The 24743-nt window shown below is 44.8% G+C and overlaps 1 protein-coding gene across 3 annotated transcripts in view; it reads right to left on the bottom strand.

Moving 5' to 3' along the window:
* WWC1 (WW and C2 domain containing 1) overlaps positions 1–24743 on the bottom strand; it is a 122777-nt gene that overhangs the window by 10968 nt on the left and 87066 nt on the right. For 2 of the 3 annotated variants that reach the window (XM_072990267.2, XM_072990266.2), the window contains exons 11-19: positions 23485–24014; positions 20886–20994; positions 20031–20105; positions 18729–18815; positions 17017–17209; positions 15283–15435; positions 14975–15075; positions 14075–14216; positions 12595–12759 (exon numbers count right to left, since the gene is read on the bottom strand). In XM_072990267.2, the coding sequence (XP_072846368.1) occupies positions 12595–12759; positions 14075–14216; positions 14975–15075; positions 15283–15435; positions 17017–17209; positions 18729–18815; positions 20031–20105; positions 20886–20994; positions 23485–24014 (1555 nt within the window). The remainder of the gene's footprint in view (positions 1–12594; positions 12760–14074; positions 14217–14974; positions 15076–15282; positions 15436–17016; positions 17210–18728; positions 18816–20030; positions 20106–20885; positions 20995–23484; positions 24015–24743) is intronic. The other variant, XM_072990268.2, reaches the window with a different exon arrangement.

Consider the following 24743-nt stretch of genomic DNA (forward strand, 5'->3'; position numbering starts at 1 on the left):
GTTCCAAAAAAAACATCGCTATGGGAAAACATCGTTAAGTGAAACGTGTTTTCCCATAGAGATGCATTGAAAACCGGATAATCCGTTCCAATAGGAATGGATTATCCGGTTTTCTCCCCCACTATCGGGCGCAGCCCTTTGGGAGAAGCCTCGGGGGAGGGGGGGAAGACGGCATTGGCTCCTGCCTTCTCCCCCACCACCTGGCTTCTCCCAAAGGGCTGCCCCGACTGTGCTTGCAGCAGCGGAAGAGGTGCCCGGTGGAGGAGAAGGCAGGAACCGATCTGTCATTTCTCCTCCACCGGGCACCTGCTGCTGCAAGCACAGTCGGGGCAGTCCTTTGGGAGAAGCCGGGCTGCTCCGAAGAAAGGCAGAAGCCCATCCGATCTCCCCTCGCAACCATCGGGAGCAGCGGGAGAAGCTGCCCGGTGTGGAGGGGGGGGAGATTGGATGGGCTTCTGCCTTTCTTCGGAGCAGCCCGGCTCCTCCCAAAGGGCTGCCCCGAAGTTGCTTGCAGCAGCGGAAGAGGTGCCCGGTGGAGGAGAAGGCAGGAGCCGATCTGTCATTTCTCCTCCACCGGGCACCTCTTCTGCTGCTGCAAGCACAGTCGGGGCAGTCCTTTGGGAGAAGCCGGGCTGCTCCGAAGAAAGGCAGAAGCCCATCCGATCTCCCCTCCCAACCATCGGGAGCAGCGGAAGAAGCTGCCCGGTGTGGAGGGGGGGGGGGAGATCGGATGGGCTTCTGCCTTTCTTCGGAGCAGCCCGGCTTCTCCCAAAGGACTGCCCCGACTGTGCTTGCAGCAGCAGAAGAGGTGCCCGGTGGAGGAGAAATGACAGATCGGCTCCTGCCTTCTCCTCCACAGGGCACCTCTTCCGCTGCTGCAAGCACAGTCGGCCATGCCTCCCACCCTTCTCAAGCCGCAGGAGGTGGGTGGTGGGTGGGAGGCATAGCCGGACTCCTCGCCAGGCACCGCGGCTCCGATCGGATCGGAGCCGCGGTGCCTGCCAAGGAGTCCGGCTATGCTTCCCACCCCCACCCCCACCTCCTTCGGCTTGAGAAGGGGGAGGCATGGCCGGACTCCTTGGCAGGCACCGCGGCTCAGATCGGATCGGAGCCGCGGTGCCTGGCGAGGAGTCCAGCCATGCCTCCCACCCCTCTCAAGCCGAAGGAGGTGGGGGTGGGGGTGGGAAGCATAGCCGGACTCCTTGGCAGGCACCGCGGCTCCGATCGGATCTGAGCCGCGGTGCCTGGCGAGGAGTCCGGCCATGCCTCCCCCTTCTCAAGCCGAAGGAGGTGCGGGTGGGGGTGGGAAGCATAGCCGGACTCCTTGGCAGGCACCGCGGCTCCGATCCGATCTGAGCCGCGGTGCCTGGCGAGGAGTCCGGCCATGCCTCCCCCTTCTCAAGCCGCAGGAGGTGGGGGTGGGTGGGAGGCATGGCCGGTCTCCTTGGCAGGCACCGCGGCTCAGATCGGATCGGAGCCGCGGTGCCTGGCGAGGAGTCCGGCCATGCCTCCCACCCTTCTCAAGCCGCAGGAGGTGGGGGTGGGGTGGGAAGCATAGCCGGACTCCTTGGCAGGCACCGCGGCTCAGATCGGATCGGAGCCGCGGTGCCTGGCGAGGAGTCCGGCCATGCCTCCCACCCTCCTCAGGCCGTGGGGGGAGGGTGGGGGGATCCATCCGGATCCCCCCACCCTCTCCCCGCGGCTTGGATCCCACCCGCGGCAGGCTACCCCATGCATGGTCGGACTCCTGAAAGTCCGACCATGGCCGGGGAAGCCAGCCGCGGGGAAGGGGAATCCCAGCGGTGGCCTCGGAAGGACCCTTCGGAAGGGTCCTTCCGAGGCCACCGCAGGCATTTTCCCCCAGCTGAGCTGCGGGAGCACTCCTTCGGAGGCTCCCGCCGCTCAGCTGGGGGAAAATGGTGCCTATGGGGAAAACATCGCAAAGCGATTTTTCCCCATAGGCAACATCGTTATACGATCGCAAAAGCGATGGCAAAAATGCCATCGCTATGCGAATTCATCGTTAAACGGGGCACTCGTTATACGAGGCACCACTGTACAATAAAACTGGGTTCTTGTTTTCACTATAGTCATGTGCAAAAATGTTTGCCACTGGTGGTCTTTAATTCCACTTACCATGAAAAAGATGCTGGGAAAAATATAGGAAAGTACATTGCAGGTCCAGGTGCCACAATATAGGGACCTCTTTAAGCAATTCTATGGTACTGTATTTATAATTGAATTACCCATTACCTTTCCAAGAAACTGCTATCATAAGCAAGAGGTTATCCAGCATTTCTTTCACATTCACAGAGATAAATCTCCAAATAACAGATTTAACTCTAATAAGACACCAAAATATGAATGCTAGACACAATATCCCATGAGTCAAATTCAGGAAATCTTTTACACTGAGATTTCCCTGTGATTGCAAACCCTCCAACAATGCATAAGAGATAACAGAAAAAACTGCATTCAGATCTACGTATGCACACATTGGTTTGGGTGCACATGCAAGAATACCAATCTGCTAAGTTCACAGATCTTGGATTTATACTTGGATCACTTGAACAAGCTGTTCTCTTGCTAGTAAATGGCACACTGAGGAGGCATGATTTGAAGCAACTGTAGTTGAATAAGAAAAGCAATGATATAGAACAATAGTGCTTTTTCAAGAACTGCATTCCCCTGCAAATAAGAGGTTGGAGATGTCAGCAGTGGATGGGAGCAACTCATAGGTAAGCCAGAATCAAGATCTCACCCATTTTCCCCCTTTCGTTTTCTGATACTCTCTTTTCTTTTTTGGCTCCTCTCTCTTCTTTTCTAGCAACTCACCAAGGAAAGAAAGAGAGAGGAGCAGGTTAATCTCATCAGGGGTCTGAATTCTTCATGCCAAGTGTTATTGAAATTAGGTTGAGGCCTTCTGCAATTAGGCTAGGGATCTGAAATTTTCCACCTTAGTTAGGCATCCTTCAGTCTCGAAAGACTATGGTAGCGTGCTCTGTATGGAGGACTTGGAACAGCGTCTAGTGTGGCTGAGGAGGCCAATTCGAGAGTGACAATCCCTTCCACACTGAAGACAAATCCAATCTGTCCCCTGTCCAGCTCCCTGGTTTTGCTGCTTTTGTGATTTCCTCTTTGCCTCGGCCTGCTGGGCAAGGGTCGCTTCAAATTGGGAGAGGCCATGATGCAGTGCCTGCCTCCAGGCTGAACGCTCAGATGTCAGGGTTTCCCATCTGTTGAGGTCTATTCCTAAGGCCTTCAGATCTCGCTTGCAGACGTCCTTGTATCGCAGCTGTGGTCTCCCTCTGGGGCGATTTCCCTGCACTAATTCTCCATACAGGAGGTCCTTTGGAATCCGACCATCAGCCATTCTCACGACGTGCCCAAGCCAACGTAGACGTCGCTGTTTCAGTAATGTATTCATGCTGAAAATTCCAGCTCGTTCTAGGACTACTCTGTTTGGGACTTTGTCCTGCCAGGTGATGCCAAAAATCCGTCGGAGGCAACGCATATGGAACGTGTTCAGCTTCCTCTCCTGCCGTGCACAAAGGGTCCAGGACTCGCTGCAGTACAGGAGTGTGCTCAGGACACAGGCTCTATAGACTTGGATCTTTGTATGTGTCGTCAGCTTCTTATTGAGCCATACTCTCTTTGTGAGTCTAGAGAACATGGTGGCTGCTTTGCCAATGCGTTTATCCAGCTCGACATCCAGAGAGAGGGTGTCAGAGATGGTTGAGCCAAGGTACACAAAGTCATGAACAACCTCCAATTCTTGTGTAGAGATGGTAATGGAAGGAGGTGAGTCCACGCCCTGGCCCATGACTTGTGTTTTCTTCAGGCTGATTGTTAGTCCAAAGTCTTGGCAGGCCTTGCTGAAACGATTCATGAGTTGTTGGAGGTCTTCAGCAGAGTGGGCAACGATGGCTGCATCATCTGCGAAGAGGAAGTCCCGCATGCATTTCAGTTGGACTTTGGTCTTCGCTCTCAATCTAGAGAGATTAAAGAGCTTTCCGTCTAATCTAGTCCGGAGATAGACACCCTCGGTTGCAGTTCCAAAGGCATGCTTCAGCATGACAGCAAAAAAGATCCCAAAAAGTGTTGGTGCGAGGACACAGCCCTGTTTCACTCCGCTTCGGATGTCAAAGGGGTCTGATGTTGAGCCGTCAAAAACTACAGTGCCTTTCATTCCCTCATGGAAAGATCTGATGATGTTAAGGAGACGAGGTGGACATCCAATCTTGGGAAGTATTTTAAAAAGGCCATCCCTGCTAACCAGATCAAATGCTTTTGTAAGGTCTATGAAGGCCACTAAGAGTGGCTGTTGTTGTTCCCTGCATTTCTCCTGCAGCTGTCGGAGGGAGAATACCATGTCAGTGGTGGATCTATTAGCTCGAAATCCGCACTGTGATTCTGGATAGACTCTGTCTGCAAGCACCTGGAGCCTCTTCAGAACAACACGGGCAAGCAGCTTCCCTACAACGCTAAGAAGAGAGATGCCACGGTAGTTATTGCAGTCACCCCTGTCTCCTTTGTTCTTGTACAATGTGACAATGTTTGCATCCTTCATGTCCTGTGGTACTCCACCTTCCCTCCAGCAGAGACAAAAGATTTCGTACAGTTCGGTGGTGATGATCTCCTTACAGCATTTCAGCACTTCAACAGGGATGTTATCCTTTCCAGGTGCCTTGCCGGAGGCGAGGGAGTCCAAGGCCGCTTTTATTTCTGCTAGGGTTGGTTCGCTGTCCAGCTCTTCCAAGACAGGTAGGCACTCAATGTTATTTAATGCTTCTTCGGTTACTACATTCTCCCTGGAATATAGCTCAGAGTAGTGCTGTACCCAGCGTTCCATCTGCTGTGCTCGGTCCTGGATGAGCACACCTGTAGCAGACTTCAAGGGAGCAGATTTCTTCTGTATTGGACCTAAGGCCTGCTTGATACCGTCATACATTCCTTTGATGTTACCTGTGTCCGCTGCTAACTGTATATGAGAGCAGAGCTGGAGCCAATAGTCGTTGGAGCATCTCCTGGCAGCCTGTTGGACTTGGCTGCGAGCAGCTCGAAGAGCTTGCAAGTTGTACTCGCTAGGACAGGCTTTGTATGCTGCTAGTGCTCTTCTCTTAACCTCGATGGCTGGCATTAACTCCTCTGAATGGGCTTTGAACCAGTCAGCCACCTTTTGGGTCTTCTTGCCAAAGGTGGACAAGGCGGTGTTATAGACAGTGTTCCTGAAGTGTTCCCATCGTTCAGGTGCATTTGCAGCAGCCGGACCTGGAAGGGCTTCCTCAAGTGCTTGGGCAAATTCTTTCACTTTTCTTTGATCGCGAGTCTTGCTGATGTCAATACGTGGTCTTCCTTCCTTTTTTGTGTGATATACTCTCTTTGTTCGCAGTTTTACTCTACTACACACCAGGGAGTGATCAGTATCACAATCAGCACTCTGGTAACTGCGTGTGATCGTAATACAAGGAAGGCTGGAACGTCTAGTGAGGATTAGATCGAGCTGATGCCAATGCTTGGATCTTGGATGTCTCCAGGAAACTCTGTGTTGCAGCTTCGTGTTAAAGAATGTGTTGCTGACGCAAAGACCATAATGGCAGCAAAGCTCCAGCAAGCGCTGGCCATTTTCATTCATCTTTCCAATGCCAAAACGGCCTAGACAAGTGGGCCAAGAATTATGATCAGCACCAACTCTAGCGTTAAAGTCTCCAAGAATGAACAGTGCCTCTCTTTCAGGGACTTTTTTGATAGCAGCTGCCAGATCGTCATAGAATTTGTCTTTCACTTCTGGAGTGGATGACAGTGTTGGTGCATATGCACTAATGAGGGTTACTGGTCCTGCTGATGAGTGGAGCTGCAGAGACAGGATTCTTTCACTCCCCACAGTAGGTGGAACAATGCATCTCAGGAGAGTATTTCTGACTGCAAAGCCAACACCATATTCCCTGGTCTCATTCGATGGTTTTCCCTGCCAGAAGAATGAGAAGTTTTTTTCCTTGACAGATCCCGAGTCTGGCAATCTTGTCTCTTGCAGGGCAACAATGTCCATCTGCAGTCTACTCAGTTCCATGTCAATGACAGCAGTCTTGCGCACATCATCTATTTCTTGCAGGTCGTTAGGAAAGCCGTAGTCAGGAAAGCCAGGGGTCATTGTCCGTACATTCCAGGTGCCCAGCTTTAGGGCAGGCGTTTTCTTACGATTGTTGCATGGTGCACAGTTATCGATCTGCTTGTCGGGTTTGACCCTAAACCCCACGCACCCCGTGAAGTTAACAGACCGTGGCGAGGTAGCACCTTACTGGCTGGGGGCTGCCCAGCTTAAGGCGGGCGGTATCTACCTGGTGAGGTGTAATGACCTCTCCCACCGTCAGAAGTAGCCCCTGGCGTCATGCTCTACGCCAATTGAGCAAGGACTTATAACCGGTAACTGCTACTTCCCGTGTTGTTTCGACGCTGTATGCGAAGCTGGAGTGTCCTCTCCAGAGCACGAAGCCTGGGTAAAATAGTATAGAGGATAGGCTGTTACCCAAGCAGCAAATCCCCCCTCTCCACGTCACTGAAATTGTCCAGTGGAAAGGCAAGAGCCAGTACAATTGGTTCCAGTGACGTCGCAGGAGTTGGCGGAATGATATAAACTGCCTCCGGGACTCCGGCTCCGGATTTTGCCTCGAGGTTATCTCCTGAAGCCCTTTCCATAAGTGGATATAGCCACAAGGCAGTGGAGGTTTGAAGTCGGAGTTTTCCTTCTCCTAGATGGGCTGCCTTCCAGGGCTGACGAGCCCCACCTACCCGGCCTCCTCTCTAATAGTGTGGAAGTGTTCTATGTTTGTTGTCATTCCAATGTATCAAATTTCGGTAAAAATAGGATTTGAAGATTTAGCACGCCATTTGACACGCTCTCCTGCTCAACCTCCTTCAAAGCTAAAACTCCACCTTCCCACAAGCCATGCATATCTACCATGTTAAGGACAGAGATGGGATCGTAGGTAGAATAGGAGTATTTGACAATTTCGCGCGCCGTTAGGCGCGCGGTCCTGGGAAGTCCCAATTTAACCATGCGGTGGGGGGTGGGGACAGAGAGAATAAGCCAGAAAAGCCCATAGAGCCAGTACCTGTGCTTCCTTCCTAGACAAAACTTCCTGAGGAAATGGAGGAAAGCTCTCCTGGGAAGTCCCAATTTAACCATGCGGTGGGGGGTGGGGACAGAGAGAATAAGCCAGAAAAGCCCATAGAGCCAGTACCTGTGCTTCCTTCCTAGACAAAACTTCCTGAGGAAATGGAGGAAAGCTCTCCTGGGAAGTCCCAATTTAACCATGCGGTGGGGGGTGGGGACAGAGAGAATAAGCCAGAAAAGCCCATAGAGCCAGTACCTGTGCTTCCTTCCTAGACAAAACTTCCTGAGGAAATGGAGGAAAGCTCTCCTGGGAAGTCCCAATTTAACCATGCGGTGGGGGGTGGGGACAGAGAGAATAAGCCAGAAAAGCCCATAGAGCCAGTACCTGTGCTTCCTTCCTAGACAAAACTTCCTGAGGAAATGGAGGAAAGCTCTCCTGGGAAGTCCCAATTTAACCATGCGGTGGGGGGTGGGGACAGAGAGAATAAGCCAGAAAAGCCCATAGAGCCAGTACCTGTGCTTCCTTCCTAGACAAAACTTCCTGAGGAAATGGAGGAAAGCTCTCCTGGGAAGTCCCAATTTAACCATGCGGTGGGGGGTGGGGACAGAGAGAATAAGCCAGAAAAGCCCATAGAGCCAGTACCTGTGCTTCCTTCCTAGACAAAACTTCCTGAGGAAATGGAGGAAAGCTCTCCTGGGAAGTCCCAATTTAACCATGCGGTGGGGGGTGGGGACAGAGAGAATAAGCCAGAAAAGCCCATAGAGCCAGTACCTGTGCTTCCTTCCTAGACAAAACTTCCTGAGGAAATGGAGGAAAGCTCTCCTGGGAAGTCCCAATTTAACCATGCGGTGGGGGGTGGGGACAGAGAGAATAAGCCAGAAAAGCCCATAGAGCCAGTACCTGTGCTTCCTTCCTAGACAAAACTTCCTGAGGAAATGGAGGAAAGCTCTCCTGGGAAGTCCCAATTTAACCATGCGGTGGGGGGTGGGGACAGAGAGAATAAGCCAGAAAAGCCCATAGAGCCAGTACCTGTGCTTCCTTCCTAGACAAAACTTCCTGAGGAAATGGAGGAAAGCTCTCCTGGGAAGTCCCAATTTAACCATGCGGTGGGGGGTGGGGACAGAGAGAATAAGCCAGAAAAGCCCATAGAGCCAGTACCTGTGCTTCCTTCCTAGACAAAACTTCCTGAGGAAATGGAGGAAAGCTCTCCTGGGAAGTCCCAATTTAACCATGCGGTGGGGGGTGGGGACAGAGAGAATAAGCCAGAAAAGCCCATAGAGCCAGTACCTGTGCTTCCTTCCTAGACAAAACTTCCTGAGGAAATGGAGGAAAGCTCTCCTGGGAAGTCCCAATTTAACCATGCGGTGGGGGGTGGGGACAGAGAGAATAAGCCAGAAAAGCCCATAGAGCCAGTACCTGTGCTTCCTTCCTAGACAAAACTTCCTGAGGAAATGGAGGAAAGCTCTCCTGGGAAGTCCCAATTTAACCATGCGGTGGGGGGTGGGGACAGAGAGAATAAGCCAGAAAAGCCCATAGAGCCAGTACCTGTGCTTCCTTCCTAGACAAAACTTCCTGAGGAAATGGAGGAAAGCTCTCCTGGGAAGTCCCAATTTAACCATGCGGTGGGGGGTGGGGACAGAGAGAATAAGCCAGAAAAGCCCATAGAGCCAGTACCTGTGCTTCCTTCCTAGACAAAACTTCCTGAGGAAATGGAGGAAAGCTCTCCTGGGAAGTCCCAATTTAACCATGCGGTGGGGGGTGGGGACAGAGAGAATAAGCCAGAAAAGCCCATAGAGCCAGTACCTGTGCTTCCTTCCTAGACAAAACTTCCTGAGGAAATGGAGGAAAGCTCTCCTGGGAAGTCCCAATTTAACCATGCGGTGGGGGGTGGGGACAGAGAGAATAAGCCAGAAAAGCCCATAGAGCCAGTACCTGTGCTTCCTTCCTAGACAAAACTTCCTGAGGAAATGGAGGAAAGCTCTCCTGGGAAGTCCCAATTTAACCATGCGGTGGGGGGTGGGGACAGAGAGAATAAGCCAGAAAAGCCCATAGAGCCAGTACCTGTGCTTCCTTCCTAGACAAAACTTCCTGAGGAAATGGAGGAAAGCTCTCCTGGGAAGTCCCAATTTAACCATGCGGTGGGGGGTGGGGACAGAGAGAATAAGCCAGAAAAGCCCATAGAGCCAGTACCTGTGCTTCCTTCCTAGACAAAACTTCCTGAGGAAATGGAGGAAAGCTCTCCTGGGAAGTCCCAATTTAACCATGCGGTGGGGGGTGGGGACAGAGAGAATAAGCCAGAAAAGCCCATAGAGCCAGTACCTGTGCTTCCTTCCTAGACAAAACTTCCTGAGGAAATGGAGGAAAGCTCTCCTGGGAAGTCCCAATTTAACCATGCGGTGGGGGGTGGGGACAGAGAGAATAAGCCAGAAAAGCCCATAGAGCCAGTACCTGTGCTTCCTTCCTAGACAAAACTTCCTGAGGAAATGGAGGAAAGCTCTCCTGGGAAGTCCCAATTTAACCATGCGGTGGGGGGTGGGGACAGAGAGAATAAGCCAGAAAAGCCCATAGAGCCAGTACCTGTGCTTCCTTCCTAGACAAAACTTCCTGAGGAAATGGAGGAAAGCTCTCCTGGGAAGTCCCAATTTAACCATGCGGTGGGGGGTGGGGACAGAGAGAATAAGCCAGAAAAGCCCATAGAGCCAGTACCTGTGCTTCCTTCCTAGACAAAACTTCCTGAGGAAATGGAGGAAAGCTCTCCTGGGAAGTCCCAATTTAACCATGCGGTGGGGGGTGGGGACAGAGAGAATAAGCCAGAAAAGCCCATAGAGCCAGTACCTGTGCTTCCTTCCTAGACAAAACTTCCTGAGGAAATGGAGGAAAGCTCTCCTGGGAAGTCCCAATTTAACCATGCGGTGGGGGGTGGGGACAGAGAGAATAAGCCAGAAAAGCCCATAGAGCCAGTACCTGTGCTTCCTTCCTAGACAAAACTTCCTGAGGAAATGGAGGAAAGCTCTCCTGGGAAGTCCCAATTTAACCATGCGGTGGGGGGTGGGGACAGAGAGAATAAGCCAGAAAAGCCCATAGAGCCAGTACCTGTGCTTCCTTCCTAGACAAAACTTCCTGAGGAAATGGAGGAAAGCTCTCCTGGGAAGTCCCAATTTAACCATGCGGTGGGGGGTGGGGACAGAGAGAATAAGCCAGAAAAGCCCATAGAGCCAGTACCTGTGCTTCCTTCCTAGACAAAACTTCCTGAGGAAATGGAGGAAAGCTCTCCTGGGAAGTCCCAATTTAACCATGCGGTGGGGGGTGGGGACAGAGAGAATAAGCCAGAAAAGCCCATAGAGCCAGTACCTGTGCTTCCTTCCTAGACAAAACTTCCTGAGGAAATGGAGGAAAGCTCTCCTGGGAAGTCCCAATTTAACCATGCGGTGGGGGGTGGGGACAGAGAGAATAAGCCAGAAAAGCCCATAGAGCCAGTACCTGTGCTTCCTTCCTAGACAAAACTTCCTGAGGAAATGGAGGAAAGCTCTCCTGGGAAGTCCCAATTTAACCATGCGGTGGGGGGTGGGGACAGAGAGAATAAGCCAGAAAAGCCCATAGAGCCAGTACCTGTGCTTCCTTCCTAGACAAAACTTCCTGAGGAAATGGAGGAAAGCTCTCCTGGGAAGTCCCAATTTAACCATGCGGTGGGGGGTGGGGACAGAGAGAATAAGCCAGAAAAGCCCATAGAGCCAGTACCTGTGCTTCCTTCCTAGACAAAACTTCCTGAGGAAATGGAGGAAAGCTCTCCTGGGAAGTCCCAATTTAACCATGCGGTGGGGGGTGGGGACAGAGAGAATAAGCCAGAAAAGCCCATAGAGCCAGTACCTGTGCTTCCTTCCTAGACAAAACTTCCTGAGGAAATGGAGGAAAGCTCTCCTGGGAAGTCCCAATTTAACCATGCGGTGGGGGGTGGGGACAGAGAGAATAAGCCAGAAAAGCCCATAGAGCCAGTACCTGTGCTTCCTTCCTAGACAAAACTTCCTGAGGAAATGGAGGAAAGCTCTCCTGGGAAGTCCCAATTTAACCATGCGGTGGGGGGTGGGGACAGAGAGAATAAGCCAGAAAAGCCCATAGAGCCAGTACCTGTGCTTCCTTCCTAGACAAAACTTCCTGAGGAAATGGAGGAAAGCTCTCCTGGGAAGTCCCAATTTAACCATGCGGTGGGGGGTGGGGACAGAGAGAATAAGCCAGAAAAGCCCATAGAGCCAGTACCTGTGCTTCCTTCCTAGACAAAACTTCCTGAGGAAATGGAGGAAAGCTCTCCTGGGAAGTCCCAATTTAACCATGCGGTGGGGGGTGGGGACAGAGAGAATAAGCCAGAAAAGCCCATAGAGCCAGTACCTGTGCTTCCTTCCTAGACAAAACTTCCTGAGGAAATGGAGGAAAGCTCTCCTGGGAAGTCCCAATTTAACCATGCGGTGGGGGGTGGGGACAGAGAGAATAAGCCAGAAAAGCCCATAGAGCCAGTACCTGTGCTTCCTTCCTAGACAAAACTTCCTGAGGAAATGGAGGAAAGCTCTCCTGGGAAGTCCCAATTTAACCATGCGGTGGGGGGTGGGGACAGAGAGAATAAGCCAGAAAAGCCCATAGAGCTTACTACTGTCTTAATTTCAAAAGAAGTGAGCAGGTCCAACGTATACACAGAACATGTTTACTTGTCCCTGCAGTCACGTTAGGTAGTCGGTGACTTAGTAACGGAGAATTTTACAGAAATAGTTGTATACAATGCATTAATCAGCAAAAGCTTCCCGTGGTGCATTCTTTAAACGCCTGACTGAGCAAACTGAATAGTGTGCCTATCAACATCCTTACCAACATATGCTGATAAACCCTCAGCAAAAACTTTTATAAAATGTGCAGATCTAGGCAACAATCAAAACAGATAAATAAACAATCACATATTTTCTAAGTGATTTCTCAAGCCTAGAACACATACCAACTGCTCTTTATACCCTCCCAAATCCAAAAAGCAGTTAGTGGTGTGGTAGTGGTATGGAGGTCTATGTGAGAGCTTTTGAAAACCAAAATAGGATGAATGCATTTAATTTGGGAGATATTAAAGAACACATGGAAGAGAGAAGGAGCTTCTTTAGAAGTGTCCTTTAATAACTTCATGTACACAGGTGGATAATGCAGTTTCACACTTTGCATTAGATCTGCAATTCCTGTGTAATACATGGCATTTAGATATTAGATTTCAGATGTTCATCTATGAGTAAAGTTCCAAAAAGCATTTTCATCTTTTGGCAAAAGAGAAAAACACATTTATCACTATACATTAAAGAAGTTTCAAGGTACCAAATACAGTAAATACAAGTTGCGGGCTCTTGATGCTCTTCAGAAGGAGTGTATATGAAGGAGAAGTCCTACTAGCATTTTATACATAAAGGAAAGAGAATGAAGAGAAATCCAAGCACATGAGTACTATTTTCCTTACCCGACACACATACTGGCTCTGTGGTCCTGGGGAAAACGTTTTGGAACGGATTATAGTGCTGGCTCTAACAAAAGGAGTTCGGAGGGGGTTAGAAGCTCTTTTATCTTTTGGGCGAACCACTGAGGAAGACTGGGCGACACTCTCTGTATTGGTCTCTTTATCCACCTGCAAAACAGAGACTCATCAATGTTTTCTCCATCACCAACCTGTCCCATACATTATATTAATAGAATTCTTCATCTTTCTCCTCAATTATTATACTAATTTAATGTGTCACTGCCAGTGAGATTTATTTCATAGGGGTCAGCACTTACAAAAATAACTGTTGAAAAACAGATCTATGTCACGTAGCAGAGACAGAAGACAAAATACTGCAGACATAATCCAACACAGAGTTAGCAAACCTAATCCCAAACCTGTTAATTTCAGTATCCTGTGTGCCCAAATCCATGTTGGATTTGGGCCCATAGAATTTAATGTTGATTTTTTTAAGTAGGAATTTTGTTATCAGCCAGCTTCTGAATATGGCCTTTTATATACTTAAGCAAGCACAACTGTAATTAGCTTACAAAACTTATTTTAGGGAGGGGAGAATGCCATAAACAAGTAAATATAGGGACAGGAATTGGATTAGGATGAGACAGATCTAAGCAAGAGAGTCACTAACATAACAGCATCTTCTGTCCATTAGCAATTTTTAAAAAATACAGAATTCAGGCAAGTATGTGAAGGCTAAACTGAAACTGGTACTGACTTGAGGGTTAGAAGCTGAGGAGACAGGTTGGCAGAAAGAAACGAAATGCTAATGAACTGAAAATACAGTCCTGTTCACCAGCTTGCTGAATTTGCTTGAGAATACAGATAACTGTGCATGGAAGCATAAGTATAATCTGGTTTTGCCTATGCAAATATTGGTTTACGCTGACAATGCCATACCAACATACTGCATTCTTTCTCGATGATATGTTTCAGCTATTCGCAAGAGATAGACATTTCTAGCACGATTTGCCACATATCATTATGATGAAATTACATGGTTCAACTCTAATTTCAGAATCACTAACTTTCATTTAGTTCACAGCCTAATAATAAGTTACCAGGAGTTAAGATACTCAGTGAAATCTATGGATGATACACAACTAACTCAAATAACTAGGCAATTAGGTTTAAAACACACACACACACACATACCTTAGCAATATGGAAAGCCTGGCTTCCTCATCTCCTACTGCCTACCTTTTCTAACCTCCCACACTGCAAAATGCAGGTGATCATGTTGCAGTATCTGTGAGGTTATGGCTAGACATGTGTTGTGCGATGTGGAGAAAAAGTACGAATTCACAAGAGAAGAAAAAAAGGAAGCTCAGTCCCATTGCGTCAGGGGCAAAGCAAGGGTACTACAGCAATAGCACAACACTTCAGCCAGGTCATTCTAAACACCTGCCTCCAAGGGACTTTGCTTCCCTTGCATTTTCCTTACCTTGATGGCTGCTGACTTAGCATACGGCAAGGATGGCAGTGTCTCCTCTGTTTCCCATATTGTTGTCCCACCATAAAATTCTTCCTCCGCTTCTACTTCATCTTCACTGTTGCCGTCTTGCTCAGCATCTTCCTCGTCTTGCCTATTAAATAATAAAACCTCTATATAAACAGGCAGCATGGACACAGTAATGTTTATGTTCTTAAAGCTCAGTGTAAACGATAAAGATGATAAGAGTATAATAGCCGATTGTCTGTAAAAATGTAGATGTCCTCAGAAAAAAGTCAGATTTGTGTTTCTATTAAGTGGGACACAAGTTCTTCAATACACAAAAAAATCGCTAAAAAACATGAGAAGAACTGTACACTTTTAATTTTAACCTTAATATGTCAGTTGAATACAAACACAAAAAAATGGAAGTTACAGAATTCCAGGAAAATTTTTAATCTGGTAGGTTTCAAATCAAGGATATTTTTTAATGCAGTTGTCTGAGATAAGCATTATGACTGACATTTAATGTTATTAGATTTTGTATATTCAATGTATGCTGAAATGTACTCTTCCCAAAAATCATGCAGGCATCATTTCATAAAGGCTAGTGTGCTTTTCAAATATGATCTTGTAATATTAATGTCTTAACCTCTCTGTACCGTTGTGTTCTCGATTGACTTGCTTATCTGCTTCATTCCTACATGATGAGAAATTGACATACTGAAGGAATCATCTTCTGTGAAGAATCCAGGAGCTGGTTATTTTCATTAAAACCCCAGTCACAATAATGGCAGTACCTTTGCTACATGACACTTCCTCTAATCTAATCCTACTCTTTCGGACATGGTCATAAAAGGCAACACATAAATAGCACTACAGTGCTGTGATGCAGCATTTCATATAACTTACCAGTTTTCTCCACTGATCGTAGTGCTTCTGCTTTCTTCTAGTTTTTTTTCTACAGCTTCTAGTTCAACAGCAGTCTGTTCCAGCAGAGCAGATACAGAGTCCTGTGGGAATTAGTTAACAACATGATTACTTCTTAATGTCAGTGAAGTTTTCCAGAACTGAGGAACAGTGCGTTGCCACTTGGATACGTAGCTTAGCCAAAAGCAAAGCATAACATTTCCCTCGAGTAGTTCCACTTCACGCACACACATTTTCTCCCCTGTCATATTGCAGCTTGTGGAAAATACCATTTAATCATGGGCTTTTACCATTTTCTCAGTGTGTGGTAGTTTGGAAACGGTGTCCTCTGGCTCATTTTCACTGCTTTGCTTCTGTAGGTATTTATAGCTGAGGAGGTTATACCACCGCATTGACCTCTCTCCAGATCTGCAGATCTCAGCAAGACTAATTTGTGCACCTCCCTGTGGAAGCAAGAAACAAACAAAAGAAGATATTCTGAAGATGTCGACCCCAATGGACATTTTCAGGACATTCAAATGACAAGGAAAATAAATGCTGGGACAAATGTGTGTCCTTGAACAATACATACAGTTTCCTTCTCTTGCAATCTATGCATTCATAACTAATGATTCTGAGTTGCCATAATTGTGCAAATCAGTGTATGCTAGGGCACTTTGTAAGATGAGTTTACACAAATGGCACATTGTCATAAGTGTTGTTTTTCTGTAAGAGTGATATATGTCCACTTCTCAGATGCTTGTTATCTGTTATCAGCTGGCCCTTAGAAAAAGATCTCTGGAGAATAATCCTTAAATTGCTAGGAGAATGAAATTTGCACTCTCTGTCTCCCCACTCTATATATGTGCCTATAACACTCATAGACACACAACTGTTTGGGTAAATAATCTTGAGATTCTTGGCAAGGTACCAAAATCAGAATCAAATCTCTAGTCAAAACTAGCCTACATTGCAATATATGCCTCCAATTATTCTGGGTTTAGCACAATGTGAATCAATTTAAAATATTAAAAAATTAAAATTTAAGTGTTTTAAAATAAACAGTTCAACTTTAGCTCTGCATCACACAGGCACTGTAGCCTTTCTGTCTGCGGCACTGATGCAGCACTATGCCACTTAGAATAAAAAAGAGAAAAAAATTAACTGTGGACAAGACAGTTATGGACATGGACAAAATGCAGGCAAAATCAGAACAGGCCCATGGACGGATCAAAGTGCCAAGCCCAAGATTTGTTTAAGGCCATTTAAATGCAGTATAGTCCTCTGCACCAAATCAACCCAGTTTAATTAAGGCTGCCCAATGAGGACAGGGACACAAAAAGTATGTGACATGAATCGATAGAATAATACTCTGACACAACTCTCAGATTACTTGGGCAATGTAGTAACACCCTGAATCTTTTGAGAAGAAATGAAGTCTAATTTGTAGATTCATGACAACAGATGAACACCGAAATGAATACCATGCTGCTGTTAATGAAGACAGTACATATAATGATATATATTACCATGACAGTTTTAAAATATGTTTTTATACTAGCTTCCTGTTTTAAGTGCAACTGTTTGGTTGTTCCGTTAACTAGCTTGTTTTTAAGATGTTTCGTTGTTTGATAATACTGTACATTGTTATGTTATTCCTAGGTGTTATGAGCTGCTTTTTAAGGTTCTATTCTAAATGTATTAAATAAACATTACTACTCCTCAAATGTTTGTGACCATTAAAAACTATACAGAAAGCCCTAACTTCTATTGGTACATTGCATTATTCAAAATGCTAAGGGCTAAATGGAAATGCACTCTTTACAGAAGGTCCCTCTATCCAATGTTTCAAGATCTCACCTTTCACACCATGTTGTAACCCACCCCATTCAGCATGGTACCCTGTCTTGAGATTTTCAGGGTGCTGAAAAGGCTGCTGTGGGAAGGTGGAAGCGAGGAAGTGCACTTCCACCAGTTCAATGTGCATACCTAAATCTGGATTCAACCCCTGAAAGCACTGCCACGTAGTAGGAACCAACACTAACCAAGCACTCCTCAAGATGGCACTCATCCACAGTGCAGACGTCTACCCTTAAAGTCTTCTGACGTAAAACAGAATGAGGAATTGCAACACAAAATAATTCATTATATGTGAGAGTCTCTGATGCTTCCATGGGTCTTGTGCGGAACAAACAGCTTGTGCTTTCGGAAGAAGGAAGAACAGCCACACGCACACTCCTGTTGAAAAATACATGTGTCAGCATTATTTATGCAACACATTTGCCAAAGTGAAAGGAAAAAAATTTTGCACAGTTACATTGTATACTCACAGGTCCTAAGGTGAGGAAACAAAAGTAAAAATGAAGAGACAACATTTCTTTTCCTTTCTTTTTTTCTTGCATAAGCTGTGTGTGTAAATATGTGCACACCCATGCAGTATAGTCTTTGCCATCTTGTCTCTGGAGCCGTTCATCTTATGGACCAAGCCTACTCCAACCCTTGACCGCACGGAGTCTACCCATCCCTGCTCTACAAGTTTACTGCATATCTAAAGATTACTGCAATGCAAGCCATAGTCTTTGCACAGTTCATCAAAGTAGAACCTAGCAAGGGTTACCAGAAAAATCCAAAATCTAATACAAAAAAGAAATATCCTTTTTTTTTTTTTTTTTTTTTTGGAAAAATACAATAGTGAAAGGATGCTGTACTTTCTACTGCTTGGCTGGAAACAACTTCAATGTATATTTTGTACCCTATATTTGTTTTGATTTTGAATTCTGGCATTTTTTTCTTTAAATCATGGAGAATGAAGTTTCGATAGGTTTCAATATTATTACTGAGCTGCCACAATTGCTATTTAGAAATTAGAGGTCTCGGCAGTTTATAAGAGTGATTAGCACTTCGAAAGCTCTGGGAAAGGTTACACAAAACCTCAATTTTTCACCTTGGATTTTTCTTCTTTCAACATTTGCACACAGATAGTAGAACACTCGCAAAGAACTAAGATGGGTCTCAGCATAATTTACATAAAACAAACAACAGCTTGCTGGAATCCTCTTATTAAGTGGAATAATTCTCCTCTTCCCCACAACCATTCATTAGCCCAGCCACAATATGGCTTGATTTCAGAGTGAGGTGATCCAGCAATGAATTATGGCAAATGCACACAATGCATCTGTTACTTTCCAGCCTTGACAATTTAACCATTCTTGTTGATGTTTTGATTAAAAACAGTCAAAAACAACAGCAATGCCTTTCACTGATGGAAAATGAATATGAAGAACCTTTACAAATGATATACTTCCTAAAACTCTCAGAGAAATATCTACAGTACAGTGTGTCTAGAATCACAACAGGCAAACCACCATGGTGATGCATTTGTGTTTTGCTAAGCTAAATGGAGCACTGGAAAGATAGCCCAAGTTATGAAGTCCATTGGAGGATGTATTTTGACATTAATAATGAGTGAGGAGCATTTTGTGCTGTGCATTAAATAGCAAAGACCAAATGGTAACACAGTAAATAATGCTGTGAAGCTAGAATCTAAGTATGTATGTGAAGATTCATTTGACAACGTGAATTCAGACTAGGCAACACCTTAGTTCCATTGAAATCAATGGGACCAAATAACTGTGAGTCTAACTTAAATTTCAATAGGACTAAACTACAACTTAGTCCTCAGGTAGAATAATACCTGATGAAGAAGAACCCAGCAAACATTCACAGGTTACTCTAATATGCCATTGCACTTACTTACACTTTCTGGTCTTGCTGTGGCAGCAGAGCAGGCACATTATTCACGTGTGCAACAAATATTGCAAATTGTTTATTCTTGTCATCATACCTGAATCAGAAAATAAGCACAAAAAAGAGGCAATTGTAGACAGTAATACAGTAACTCTAGTTAAAAAGGTGACTGTTCATATTGAACAACACTTAGACTTTCATGCTTTGTTGCTGTCTTCTGCTTATGTTAGGTCCCTACCATTGTCCTTTATCATGCCCATCTTTGCACAAAATGTTTCTTTAATATCTCCAATTTTTTATTTGAAGAGATATTTGGTTTTTCCCTTTCTATTATTTTCCTCTATTTCTTTGCATTGTTCATTTAAGAAGGCCGTCTTGTCTCTCCTTGCTATTCTTTGGAAGTCTGCATTCAATTGTCTGTAACTTTCCCTGTCTCCCTTGCATTTTGGTTCCCTTCTCTGCTATTTGTAAGGCCTCGTTGGACAGCCACTTTGCTTTCTTGCATTTCCTTTTCTTTGGGATGGTTTTTGTTGCTCCCTCCTGTACAATGTTACGAGCCACCATCCATAGTTCTTCCAGCACTATGTCCACCAAATCTAGTTCCTTAAATCTGTTCTTCACTTCCCCCGTGTATTCATAAGGGATTTGGTTTAGATTATACCTGATGGCCCAATGGTTTTTCCTACTTTCTTCAGTTTAAGCTTGAATTTTGCTATAAGATGCTGATAATCAGAGATATCAGTAGATATGTTTTGCATTTGATATTAAGAATGTACTCTTAAATATACAATAAACTTAACTGAACATAATGGGACTTCCAAGTAGACATGTACAGGACTAGGCTATAGAACAACATCACCCCACCCCATATATTGGCCAGCAATGTACCCTCGAATTATCAGTCCCACTAGGCACCTCTCAAACATACGGTTTCACCCTTGCATGTGCGCGCAACTCCATCCCCGTGCATACTGGGTTCCATCATGGCTAGAACCTAATGCAATCGCTGCACAGAGAAAGAGAGATGTGTGGAGGGAAGCGGAGTCGTGTGCATGCACATGCACACCAAGCTTAGCAGGAACATTGCTGGCCGCTGAACACAATTAGGTTTAATCTAAGAGAACATGGTTAAGATTAAGGAGAGGGAAAATTCCTGCATTCTGCATCAAATGGTCTGGTTTAACCGGAATTGCTTTATTGGATGGTTCAAGCAACATACCAAACATGCAGTACATAAAGCATTTCAATGTAGGATAGTTACCAGTATTGAATAAAGATACTAATTTAAAACAAAAGAAGCCACCTAGCTTACTTCATGGAAATCTGAACTTTAGCCGTGCTAGCTGCATCATCGTTGTCAAAAACAATTGATTCCGATACAAAAGACCTGAAAAAACATCAAGAAGATTTAAATAGGCATCATGCTATAAAGTTTATGTGGAAAGAACTTTTGTCAGCAAATCTAGAGAATTAGCACAGAGAAGCTCCTTTAAGATTGGCTGTAGAGTGAGAGCAGCATGTTGGCACCAGCTGAATGTCAGACATCCTGCAGCAACTGCTAAACTGAAGCTCACTTTTCTTTTTGCTAAAAAGCTGAACTATGGAAAAGTGCTCTTATGTCCAGAGGCTCTCTTATTCGCTCTTTCTTCTACAATACAAAAACAAGGATATTGTCAAAGGGCCTGCTTGGGACACTGCCTCTTTCTTTCCCAACTTCAGGATGTCAACAGGAGATCTTCTTAGTACAGCGAGAAGGGGATTAGCAAGGGCATAAAGGTTTCTGCCTCTGCTTGGTTATGTCAGATATAGATACTGAATCTTGATGGTTGATAAACCAAGTTGTACTGCTTATTGATTTGGAAAGGAGGAGTATGGAGAAAGAATTTAACAGAATGCTGAGGCCTCGAAGGAAGCCGCCTAGAGTGGTCGTGTTGACCAGATAGGCGGGGTCTAAATAAATAAATAAATAAATAAATAAATAAACACACACACACACACACACACACACACTTGCAAATCTTGATGGTTGTGAGGGTGGGTTCCGTCCACAAACACAATCCTATAGATTCTCTCATCCCAAATAGGCTGTCTATAAAACCTGGCTTTGCTGACCTGAGTAAGCTTTATGCATATAAAGTTCAGGATGTAATAGCTTAGTCAAAAATACCTTTTCACTGATGCTTCATACACTCCACTATCTCCAGCAACGGACTCATCGGACACCGCAGCTGAAACGCACGCTACCTTCAGTGCACCTCCTTCAACGATATTTATATCTATGAACATAAGCAGGAAAGTCAAAATTATATCAGTGATTTTAAAATAAGTCAGTTGCACCTACAAGGCCAAGACTTCACAACACAAGACAGAGTTAGAAGAATCAATGAACTGATTTCACTGGGAAGTCAGTTTCATATACTGAGATCAAAATTCACCACCATTTAACCATTCACAACCCAGTGTTGTTCTGCACAACAGACTACACAAAACAAGGCTGGAACAATTTACAATCCACCAAGCCAGTGGTGGATTGTAGTTATACATATCAATTATCAAGATCATTTTGGCTGTAATTGTGCTGTTGATGTAAGACAATTATATTTAGTATAACTCACCTGCAAGACTTCATCTCAGTATCATTAAAAATGTGCTCAATACAGGCAAATATCTTTCCATGTGGAGTCTATTTCCTGTTAGCCAAATGAGGAGTAGAAGAGAAAAAGCAAGCTTTTTTGGCTTCTTGAGAGAAACCAAGTATGACCAGATTTTAACTTAATAAACTAATTTCCAAATGTAATGCTTTCTCTCTTTGGTAGGGGGTGAGACTCGTTATTTTACTTTTGTTCTTAGTTTGCACCATGCTTTTTGAATACATCAGCAAATTTGCCTAGTTCCATTATATTATCCCCTTATTTAAGCTAAATGCAGAAACACGCCCACATTAGAGGGGAGCAAAAGCTTTATGAAAGGGGTTGTGATTGTGGTGAGGAAATTTGGGGATCAAATGTTTAGTTCTACTTATAAGAACATGTGAGGACACATGATCTCAGGAACCATATTAATTCAATCACACAGCTTTTCAGCTACTCCGTGCTGTGTTAGGAGAGCCCAAGGAATGAACGCTTTCCTCATTACTGCCCTGAAATAAACTACCTGTGGTGATTATTTTGTCTGCTGACTGAATAACAACCCTAAATCACTTAATCTGCTTAATGCTTTATAGCTTTCACTTTAACAGCCTCAGCCATTTTCAAACGGCCAAGAAAGGTTAAGACTAATTACCACCAAGACCTAATGGGAATAATAATCATTTCATACTCTAAATACAAATGTGACCATTGCTTGCAAAGGAGGGAAGAACACAGTCTACCACACTAAAGACAAACAACTTCAACAAGAGTTTGTAATGGAATAGCTGAAATCCTCTTGAACAATTAAGCAAAACTGTGTAACTTTTAGAGGTGAATTGTTGTAAGATAAGAAATCTCTGTAGGCCTTAATGGTTGCACACTGAATCAAGTGACTTGATATGCAAAAGATAACACATTCCTTAATCTACTGCAGTTTGTTTCCTTAAGTTATGCAATTTGTGTGACTTCAGTTTTGTGGGGAAAAGATTTTGTTTAAATCTAGCTGGAAACTTTCAGGCAGTGACTTCACTTGCTGAGACTTGATTCACAGCCTGTATTGTGGCTAAATCTGCAGTCAGTATTTACAAAGGGTCTGCAAATTGGTTCAGGAGTTCAGTGCGATGTGATTTGTATTTCAGCCCACCCACCTCCTTTTCCCTTTCTTCCTCTAGTCCCACCTCTGCCAATCCTTTTATGGTTCACTGCCAAGCTGCTTGGTTTTGAAAGGGTTGTGCAGTGTCCTGGAAAAAGTGGCAGGATTTCAAAGTTCTTCTTTATATGTAAAGAAATACCACATAATACAGGAGCAACTTTTATTTCATCTAGGTTGTTTCTATTTTTGTAATTTGTTTAAAAAATTCCCATCTGGAGATAATCTAGTGCTAAATTGGTGATAAGGTAATGTAGCACTAATCTCATATATGTAAACAAATTTGAAATTCAGAGGATGATTGGGGAAAAAGAACACAGGTGTTCATCCAGTCCTGAACATCATGCCCTAACTGCCTATGTCATTGAAACACCAACCACATATATGTCAGCATCTTTACAAGAACAAATAAAGTGATTACACAAGAAAAAGTCCATTCAAATCCTTTCAACCCAGAATAGCAAGTGATTATACAAGGAGTTGTTTTAACTGCATAGAAATCCACTTAATACAGGTATTCCTCACTTACCTACAGAGTTCCATTCTTACACCTCGGTTGTTAAAAAAATTGGTTAATAAGCAAGATGCTTAAAGGCAGAAGCAGCTGGAACAGGAGCTAGCCAGAAGAGCTATGACTCCTGCAAATCTAGATGGCCACAGAAGAAGCTACTTTAACCAACTACAAATAAGGCAGAATGACTAATGTTCTCCTTTCTCTCTGTAATAACTCCTGAATGGTTGGCTAAAACAAATCCACCCAGAGAAACCCACCTTCCCAGGTGCAACTTTCCAGTAGATCCATTCAAATTTTCCCCACTGTGTAGTTGCACCCTTTGTTAGGCACACAGTAACAACACAGACCAAAGGCCATAAATACATGTACTATATTGCTCAGAACTTACTAATTTGTTAAAAAGAACACATACATTTTTGGTGAAATAAAAAACTAGTATAACATGAATGGGAAGAGGTGATATTTACTCTACCTTGATCTAGGTGTCTGTCCCCAGTTCTAGACTCTTCCGTTCTATACTTTCTACCAGGTCCATTGTTTAGATTCATTTCAGATAGCCCACTGTTTATATCAGTATCTTCAAATTCTATGTGACTCATGAAGGCATCTCCTGTGAAGAATGGCTCCATTACTAGTGGTGAACAAGGCGGAGATGGGGAAGAGAGGGATGACCTTGGTGACAGAGATGTCTGTGATTTGGGTGTCCCAGACAAGGAACGCAGGGCTTGTAAACGGCTAGCAGTGTCTGTTTTTTGAGTTTTCGCAACCTCATGTTCATGGATAGTAGTGATGCAACCTGAAGGCCGAAAGCCAGTGGCTTTCTCCAAGAGTAAGAGGTCCATTTTGTTCTGATAATCAGAGTCCAGTTGCTCAAGCTGTTCACTGAAGAGATCTGTAAAGCTGGCTGAAGCCGAAGAATCCCGACTCGAGGTGGCAAGAGATCCTCGGCTGGATGAGGCAGGACTGCTGCCGGACGACAAGGAAAGCATGCTAGAAGACAGGCTGAAGGGAAATTTAAACATATTAGAGATAAAAGGCTCATCTGACAGGGCTCACCATGTTGTGTGGACTAGAGCATCCTGGAGGAGGGAAACTCAGATTGAAACCTCCACATATTCATTTAGATCTTATTGGCCCTTGGGGCCTCAGGATCCATATCATTCATACTGTTGTTCACCTCATGACTAAAACTATGGAGGAATTCATCCCACAGTGTAGAACAATAACAATACAGCAATCTGTCTTATACTGAATCAAACCTATGGTCCGTATAAGATGATGGTTATTAACACTGACAAGTCTCCAGGGCTTTAGTTAGGATTTTTTCCCCCTGATCCTGCCTGGAGATGGCATGACTGAACTTGGGACTATCTGTGTTCTATCAGAGCCATAATCCCACTCCATTTTGCAGGTTTGTCTCTGAGGATAAGAGGGAGAAGTTAGAATGCCAACTTGGGTAAAATGGAAGAAATAATAAATTGAGCTGGTAGAGTTTGAATTAATGAACAAAGTCATAATTAAACATACTTTAGAACTTATAATTCAAGAGGCATAGTTGTCTCCTCCCCCACTTCTGGATAACATTCCTTTATCATGTAAAATCAATTATTTAACAGTGGTTAGTGAGCTTCTTAGGGCACAATCACTCACACTGGTGATAATGGCAGTTATTGTCTTTACACTTTAGAAAAACTAATTGCATAACTGAGTGCTACTTTAGCCATTGATATT

Source organism: Pogona vitticeps, chromosome 2, assembly GCF_051106095.1.
Source record: "Pogona vitticeps strain Pit_001003342236 chromosome 2, PviZW2.1, whole genome shotgun sequence".
Lineage (NCBI taxonomy): Eukaryota > Metazoa > Chordata > Lepidosauria > Squamata > Agamidae > Pogona > Pogona vitticeps.